This window comes from Montipora capricornis, chromosome 3 (assembly GCF_036669925.1).
Source record: "Montipora capricornis isolate CH-2021 chromosome 3, ASM3666992v2, whole genome shotgun sequence".
Taxonomy (NCBI): Eukaryota; Metazoa; Cnidaria; class Anthozoa; order Scleractinia; family Acroporidae; genus Montipora; species Montipora capricornis.
In genome coordinates this window covers 49,727,190-49,736,612 of record NC_090885.1, presented here as the reverse complement: position 1 = coordinate 49,736,612, position 9,423 = coordinate 49,727,190, and the positions used below count along the sequence as shown (strand labels likewise).

Sequence of the window (9,423 nt, the reverse complement as noted above, 5' to 3'; positions counted from 1 at the left end):
TCATACCTTTACCGCATGCAGTGAGGATATTGCTTTTATCTTTCACATGTGAGACTAGACTCTCCGTGAGCGTACACTGGGTTGCCTGTGGTACGTGTTACACAAAAACAGAAGCCACTGAGTTGGGTAGTATTGAACTGCAGCGTTCCAGTTAATTTTTTCAAGTGGGGGGTCATTAAGACCATTTTAAGGGTCACCCAGACGTCGTGCCAGCAAAGGCTCTTTGCCTCACACGTTCTCACGTTTAATTATTTTGTAATGTCCTGTTCCATTTTGAGGTCTTTTATTTTTTTAAGCTTTGGTAATAAATTCAGTCTATAGATAAAAAGACACGCTCGTGAGTGAAACTCACTCGTTTCTTCTTTAAAGGGGCTATGTCACGCAAAATGATATAATTCCATAATTTGCAAAATGCCCAAATAGGAGAATGAAACATTGCAATAACAACTTAAAACTGTTGAACAACATAAAAGAAATACTGCAAAAGGAAAGAGAAGCACGGGTGACATAAATGGACTCGGCCTTAACATTGATAGGTGCATTACATTTAGGTAATCTTGAGAAAGGTCGGCACGAATTTTTTCAAGATTATGAGAAATCGCCTGGATAACGGTCGTCTTTTTTCTCAGAATCATTTAGTTTGTGATGTAACGATAATTTTATCGGTAAAGGAATTCCTCATTACCATTTTCGAGTTAACTCGTGATTAACTAAAGATTTCCCCGCAACACCCTAAAATAACGTGACATAGCCCCTTTAAGTGAAATGGTCTGCAAAAAAACTAACTGCAAATTGCTGTGACGGACGCTTTCCTGCATGTCATGCATGCATGTTTGCACTAAGCAAACGTTTATGCCAAACACTAAGGAAGGACTGAACATATTGTTTCAGTTCCGCTTCATAATTCCTCTTCTTTTCAGTCTAATCTGATGACAGGTAAAATTTTTTTGGTTTTACGTTTGCAGCAAATAGTATCGCAAAAGCTGGGAGTTACCGGGTTAGCACTTTTATTTTGCGGGGTTTAATTTTTGCGGATTTTGCGGATGGTACTTGATCCGCAAAAATAAGTTCCAGCAGAAAAAAAAAAAAACTTCAAAAGTTACTCTCGTTAATACAACTAAAAATGGCTTTCAATCCACATACGATGGGGTAAAAACGATCGTTTATTTTGATATTTGCATTGACAATTGCATGGAGCTTGCTAAAGGCAAAACGAAACGATAAAAGGTTAATACTCTTCCAGTATCTGAGGCATAAGAAACGAACTCAAAGCAGTCAATGAAAAGGTCACCATTTTCTAAGGGACGCTAAAATTTCTGCAGTCTCGTCTCTGACTCCTATGGATCAAGGGAAGGTCACGATGTTATGTCAAAAGGAAGAAATTGACCACGTGCTAGGCAACCACAAGGGTGCACGTGATGACCTTGTGTCAAGGTTCTTGTTTACATTGAATGAACTGCAGGGAAGAAAGTTGATCCTTCGTCGCTTTCAGAGCCTCTTTAACAACGTACGTTTTAGCTAGGACACTTCCGTCTCTCCTTTTTTAATTTTGTTGTAATATTTAACTAAATATTTACATTTCATCTGTTGAGTCGGGACGCAATGTTGGGTCGGGAAGCAGTCTTGTCTGAAGCAATCTTGATCCATCCCTTTACTGAAGAACCATTTCTTTCAGTAATGAGGCAAAAAATCGACAACAAGCTTTCTTTTAAATAATTCTTGACCAACAAGAATTAGTCAGATTTCAAATTGTTTTATTACCTGAAGAAAGTACAATGTTAACGAGAACTAGACGAAGAGGTAAATGCAACTAAATTTCTTGAGTGTGTTTATTTCAAGCTTATTATGCAAATTTTTGACAGATAATATTAAAGTAGAAAAAATATTCCACTTAAAAAGGTCGTTAAAAAGCTTTATTTTTGGCCGTTTATTTGGACGAAAAGTGTCACAAAAGCCTTTTCCAGCGTAAAATTTATTGAAACAAACAAAAAAAAAACCTATTTTAATTGCGTGCGTGGAAACAAGAAACACAATCTGTGATTAAATAAACTTCAGATCAAACCCTTTTTGGAAGAACCTTTTCCGTGAATAACAAAGCACAAAATAGACAACAAGCTTTCTTTCCAATAATTCTTCACTGTCACATTTTCAATTAATTTGTTTACCTTAAAACTGTGCAGAGAGAAGTAAATTAAATGTAAATTGCCAGCTAACTGAGATGCGACTTCAGTAAACACCGTGATGGCTTCAAGGCGTTCAATTCCTTTTACACTCATATAGAATTTGCCATTTGGTTTCGGTGTTGTACATAACAGCAAGGTTCGTAAAATAATATTAGAAATAAAGCTCACTTTGTGATATACTACGGCGAAAGATGCAATTGTTGTCGAAGACCATTACTCGTCGCTTTTAAGATTCCATGGGCCAGTTGCTCAAAGCCTAGTTAGCGCTAACCGTTGGTTAAGAAGTATCAAAAGGATAGGTTTCCAAGGTATTTAATGCTGGTTAGCGCTAACCGTGCTTTGAGCAACCCGGGGCCAGATATTTATTTTTCCCCGCCTGTCTTGTTTATCCAATTGAAGTTCCATTCTAGGGCTCCATAAGGGTATAATTTCCTTAAAGATCCACTAAAACGACATTCGAGTTACAATTACTTTCGACGCCATTGCAGGTTAATTAAATATTCTAATGTGTCCACCAGATGACTCTACCCACAAAGACACAACTTAAACAAAGTAATTAAAAGTCGACGAAACAAAACGAAGATTCCGACTGTGTTTGGCAACCTAGTAAATATAGGTGGCTCCGGGGTAACGAACTCGGTGACCTCCATTAATTATTGCTGGAAAGTGAAATGGAGACGATTCAGAGCTCCTTTAAAATATTGCTTGTTATAAATCCATGCAATATCTCGCATTCCTACGGTGGCCAACAAGGGACAAGCTGCAAATAAAGCAGTTGCTGCAAATAAAATAAAGTTGCCGCAAGCAAATTCACAATAGTTTCTGCAAATTTACAAAACGAGTTGCTGCAATTAAAATATTTTTGCTGTAAATTAAAACATCAAATGTATACGCGCGCACTGAAGGAAGGGCAGGTACAAAAGGCTTGTCACAGGTCATTGTTTTAACAATACAGAAAGTAGTTAAACATCCATTAAAGCTAACCTTAGGCCAAATTAGGCCTAATGTTAGCATTTGTAAACAGTTACGGTTGTTTTTGTATTGATAAAACAATGACCTGTGAATGGGACCTGTGACCTGTGACCTGTGTTTTGTGCCTGTCCTTCCTTAAGTGCGCGCGCATACTCTTGGTGTTTTAATTTGCAACAACTATTTTAAATTTGTAGAAACGTTAATTTGCAGCAACTTTACTTCATTAGCGGCAACTCTTCACTTTGCAGCCTGGCACTTGTGGGCCACCGTACAGTGTCTCTCGCTTTTGACAATTTTCTAGGTAGATATCCGTAGAAAACACGCAAGAAATAAACTACAATAAAACAAGTTTCCTGGATTTGTAGAAAAACGCAAATTTCCACCTGCCACGTCAACGGCAACGCCACAAAAAAAGTTCGTGCTGCATTTGCAGCACGCATTTTAGCACATATTTTTGGGGTACACTGCGTAACAACAAGAAATCACCAATTTCGAGGTTTTGACGACAACGTGAGCGTAAAACTGTGAGCCCTATAGTCTCTATTTTTACTCTGAAACCGCTCACATCAATTTATTTTAAATTCATCCACATTGTACGACGTAAACGGGATGGAACGTTGCCGTCTCAGTAACTGTTATTAAAAGACGCCAGTCACTCGTACCGATAAAACCAATTGAAAATTTCGGCCCCGGCTAAAAAAGGGAGACTTGGAGATTTCTTTTTCAGCAAATTTAATCTTTTGATTTGTCAACTTATTAGAACAAACAAGAGACAACGCCAGACAATTGGAATATGGCTTAGCTTGAGAATGCCGAATGAAACAGGGAAACATGATCCTTCGACAAGGTTATGGCTTGCAGTTTACATCTCTGAATTTGTCGTCGTATTTCTTATAAACGGCTTCACTGTCATCACCTTTGCAAGAAATCACCATCTGCGCAAGTGCACTACGTACCTGATCATAAACCTGGCTGTGGCTGATTTGCTGGTGGGAGCTGTGTCAGGGCCCATGCATATTTACCATACGCTAACCTTTAAACCTGAAAGTGGATTCAGTTGGAAAAAGTTCACAGTCATGTTCTTTGAGAACACTTTTACAAATTGCTCCCTGCTTAATCTTGCCTTGCTGTCGTTGGAACGCCTTCATGCAACTTTATTTCCTCTCAGACATTCTCGAATGATGAACTGGGTTTATTTAAAGACCGTTGTTTGCATTTGGCTATTAGCTCTTGTCCCGGCGTCTGCAGACGCTGCGTTACGCTTTACTAACTTAAGAGCCTCCGAAATCGTTTGGGCGTCTCTCATTATAATTGTCCTTTCGACCGTTATAGTATCCTATATATTTATTATCTTTAATGTCAAAAGAAATGCCCCTCCACATCTATCTGGGGCAGGGGCCTCCGACAGGAAATTGACAGCCACGTTATTCGTTGTCACTGCTCTCAGCACACTTTCCATTCTTCCCTGGTTTTTATACGCTGTCCTCGGTGTAAGAGGATTCAACACACTATCCAAAAAAGCCTTATTTAATATCCGCCAGTCCGTAGATGTCTTGTACTACGCCAATTCCTTTGTAAATCCTATAGTTTATACCTTAAGAATGCAAGAGTTTCGGAATACCGCCCTAATCAGGTGTCATAAGAGTACTGAACCACAACGCCAGTCTCTCCAGATGAATTGTGTAACACGCATGACAGCATCTCTGGATCCTCAAGCCCTGGGTAACAGTAGTACAAGTGACCACTTTGGAAATAGCAAAAAGTAAAGTTAAGTAAAGCAACTATATTTAGCGTCGATAAATCGTAACAGTAGTTAGATTAAGCACCGCAAAAACGGCGAACGCTGAACGTCGGCTAGCCGTTTGTTGTTTGCCGTTCTGTTTAAGCTTTCCGACGACACGGTATTAACTAAATGTTCGTTCAAAGAGAAACTTTTTCAACTTGTTTAAAATATTAGCTGAAATAGAGTTACAGTTCAGTACAGGCCAGGCCCATATTTCTTAATTTTCCTAAGGCAAATGTTCTCGGTCGCCATTCACTGCGATTAGAAAAAATGGATACAGATATGTATTTTCCGCTTGAATTTGAAACTCTTTTAGCTTTATAAGCAGTTCATGTAGAAGTAGGATGATAAACGATGCTTTGCTATAAAAGCAAGTGATCAAAATGGAGAAATATTCGGTAAAAATGGGCTACAAATACTCACGTTTTGGCCTTCCCTACAAACGGGAAAAATGTCCACTTCGAGAAGAAACGGCGGCCGGCAAACGGCAACCGCGGGAAATGTCAGGTCACGTGACCCTCCCTGCCGTTCGTGGGAAAGAAATACGCGGTGCTTAATCTATCTAGTAATTCAACTAACAAACCTGAGGCCGACGGTGCGCTCATTTTACTTCCCCCTCACCATCAGTGCTCCGTTTTACGAGTATTTAAAGCTACTTGAGCAACACTGACAGGAAAGAAGTCGAAAAAAGGATGTGAGATCCGAGAATCGAACTGAGGACCTCTTGCACCAAGGTCGCGCACTAACCGACTGTGCTATCCTTGCTCCGCAAGTTCTCAATTGGGAATAGAGAAAATCGAAACGCCAGCACAATTTGACAATCACAGCCGACCTGCGCCGAGCTGGAGGAGCATGGTTAATGCTCATATAAACATCAGGAGGAGTCCCTTCTAGTCCAAGAGCGAACCAACTGTTTACAGCAATAACAAAGAGATGTACCTTTTCGATGTTGACTCGAAGGTAATCGGAAAGAACTTGAGTACCCCTTTGCAGGAATCGAACCTACGTGACGACCCCCGTAGGCGTAAACTGGGTTGCCTGTAGTGCATATTACACAAAAACAGTTGGCACTGAGTTATTTTGACTTCAGGATAAACTATTTACACAGTGAGGTGTAGTGGCCAATCAAACTAGAGTTTGCGTCTTAGCGGTGTTTGTTCATATCGAAGGACTGTGTGATTTCTTGATTCTCGACTGTTTTCTTTGCTTTTTTTCGAGTAGTTTGAGATTTGTCTGGCCTATTTTCATCGTGAATACTATGGAAAGGCACAATATAGCATATGGATGTGTTTGCAGGGGACGAGGTAGTGTTATATTCGTGAACCAAGTCAACCCACAGTGTAATAGAACAGAGACTAATATTTCAATACCCACAGTTTATTTCGGAATTTCCTATAACTTGTTGTAGCAATGAAAAACTCTTCGACTCAAAACAGGAAATAGAACGTTTATGAACGTGAATTCCTTAATTAAGCCGTGTATTCTTCTGTCTTCGTATGTGGTTCAAACCACAACCTTGGACAAAAGTAGTTGAGAAATACCTCAAGTTGAGTCCATTAGACAATAACTACAATAAAAGCCCTAAACTACCCCCTCCCTCTTCCAGACCCAAAGCAAAGTTGTTTACAAGAATCGCAAATAACCTTAGTATCAAACCACATTGCTTTGGAAGGGGGAGGGGAAGGGTGTTCGTAAATGGCAGATTTATGTCATTGGAAGAAATGTGTTTTCATATGGAGAGATGAATAGAAAAAGTGTCAACAATTTTGTCCAGGATTGTAGCTTGAACATACAAGAAACAGAAAACTACCAAAATAACATTCTAAACTGTGATCTAAGGCTAATCACGAATCACGAAAATCGAATAAAGAACAAATAAAAGGCACTTTAACGAAACGATGTACACAAACCTGGATAGTTTTCAACTTACTTTAATCTACGAGATGTCCAATGATTCCTTGAATATTGATTCGTTAAAGATGATCTCTTGCCGTCCAGATGATAAAAGGAGTGACTCGTGTTGTGAGGACAAGATACAATTAAGTTACTCTTAAAGGGAAACGACTAATTATTTCATTACAACACGCAAGAAACGTGAGACCTAAGCAACTACAAAATTAGAAATTTAGGTCACAAAAAAAACGTGTGAAAAACTAATAGCAGTGTTAATCGAAGTAACAACCGGAAATGTGGGAAACTATCGAGGGCAGCTTCCATTCAACAACTGTAGTTTCTCTTCTTCTGAGAAAAACGTAAATTCTGGATAGGAACTCATTATTTACTTTTCACATTTCACGCGCGTAATCTCTTTATATTCTTCTCTCAATGTAATCGAATGTGACCTGAAAGTCTCGCTTCCGCTCGCTCTCACACGAACACCGCTGAAACCGTGAATACCCAAACATCTAAACATCTATCTATAAACGTGACCAACGCAAAAGCAATGGAAATGGATCACAAATTCCGTTTCCGTTTATTCCGTTTATTGTAGAATTTCATTATGTGATACATTTTCAATCTGCACTGCTCGCAGTTAGCAATAGCTAGTCGAGGCGAGCAGTGCTTAAATTTGTATAAAAGAGAGAAAAAGTAGAGAAAGCTAAAGTATTCAATTGTGTTTGACAAACAATACATCGTAGAACGAACAGGTATACAAATAACTAGTGTATAGAGTATACAGTCAACTAAAATAAGAAAATATTATCTAAAATCAAATCAATACAAAGTGATACCTGAATGATTTTGGGTTAGACTGAAGCGATAGACTGTTGAAAAATCCAAAGTTATCGCGTTCCATGATTTCCAAGACCTAGTGAGTAGTAATTCGAATGAGCTGAATCAACATATTTTATCTTTTCTCCCGCCCTTACTATTCCGGAAACGAAACGCTATATATTTCTTTTTTTAAAGGGAACCTCCAGTAAAACAACAAAATAACTTTAAACCACAGAACATAATGTTTACAATTAAAATTGTTCAAACAAAAACGCTCGCTGTAATTTTGGCTTTCAAATTTCCCGGGCGCCGCTATCTTGAATAATTGTGACGTATCGTGGTTACCCTATTGTTCTGACACAAAGAACGTTTGTTCTGGAACAATAGGGCATAGTAACCCCGATACATCACAATCATTTAAGATGGTAGTCTCCTTCGCAGAAGTTTTTTGGATGTCACGCGTGACATCCAAAAAACGGCTGCGAAGGAAACTATTAACATGGCGGCGCCCGGGAAATTTGAAAGCCAAAATTATAACCAACGTTTTTGCTTGCAGAATTGTAATTGCAAACATTATGTTCTGTGGTTAAGAGTTATAATTTTGTTGTTTTAGTGGAGGTTCCCTTTAAGTAGCTCCTTGTTGAAATAGCTTCTTGTTTGTAAATAATTGTTACATAAATTAAATTTGCTCAAAAACGCAAAATTGTCCTAAACGCACAGAAGCTAAGCTTAAAGAAATATTGTTGGCTTCCCAAATAAACAACCGTTGGACACAATGAAATGATATATATGAAATGGATCATATATGAACTGCGGAAATGAAATCAAAGTGAAGCTATGATCTTCGCAGTTATGAACGCAATTTTTGCACTTGCGTAAAAAAGACTAAAAAATTCAGGATTTCATCGTTGATTCATTCCTCACGGGAACATTAGAACCCACAAATGACCAGCTCCCAACGTCAGTGGCCTCATAGCTCAGTTGGTTAGAGCGTCCGGCACCGGTATCGCGAGGTCACGGGTTCAAACCACGTTGAAGTCCTGAATTTTTCAGGCTTCTTTAGGCAAGTGCAAAAATTGCGTTCATAACTGCGAAGAACATAGCTTCACTTCATCGTTGGACACATATTGGCTTCTTCTATATCTTCTCTGCCACTAGACCATGACTTTAGAACTTTTTTAGAAGCACCAATGGTAAGTTCTTTTTATTTTGACCCTTTCGTCCCTGCAGAAGTTGAAGCCGAAATCAACCACAGAGTCAAATAGCGACTGACAGCATAGCTCATAACTGCATCGCGCAGTCACATTGACAGCATCATTGAAATACAGTTGCCTGTATTTCTGTGAACGATGCGGCCAACCAACCACCACCTGTCAGTCGCTATTTGACTCTGTGGCTGCGTGATGCAGCTCGAGTCAAATACCCACATCTCGCCCTTGCTCACCATAGAGTCTCCAGTAGCTCAGTGGTTAGAGCATCCGTACTAAATCACGGAGGGTCGTGGGTTCGAATCCCATCTGGGGCTCGGATTTTTCCGCGTTCCCAGTGGGTTCATTTGTAACACCTTGTATTTGATATATGTTAATCATTGTCTCACATTAAGTTTATTGACAAACATGATATATTATATTCATCTCAACATCGATTCCGTGGTAGGCATTATGGGCATAGTACACAACATGCCACTAATCTTGAAATCCTAAATGACATTCTTACTAATTTTGATAAAGGCCAATTCACTTGTTGTTTATTCATTGATTTAAAAAAGGC

At 39.1% G+C, this 9,423-nt stretch overlaps 1 protein-coding gene across 1 annotated transcript in view; it reads left to right on the top strand.

The window, feature by feature from the left end:
• Positions 1 to 6,484, top strand: part of LOC138043328 (neuropeptide FF receptor 2-like) — a 7,441-nt gene extending 957 nt beyond the window's left edge. The window contains exon 2 of the mRNA XM_068889562.1: positions 3,916 to 6,484. Coding sequence (XP_068745663.1) covers positions 3,965 to 4,921 — 957 coding nt within the window. The 5' untranslated portion in view covers positions 3,916 to 3,964 and the 3' untranslated portion in view covers positions 4,922 to 6,484. The remainder of the gene's footprint in view (positions 1 to 3,915) is intronic.
• The last annotated feature ends 2,939 nt before the right edge of the window (positions 6,485 to 9,423 follow it).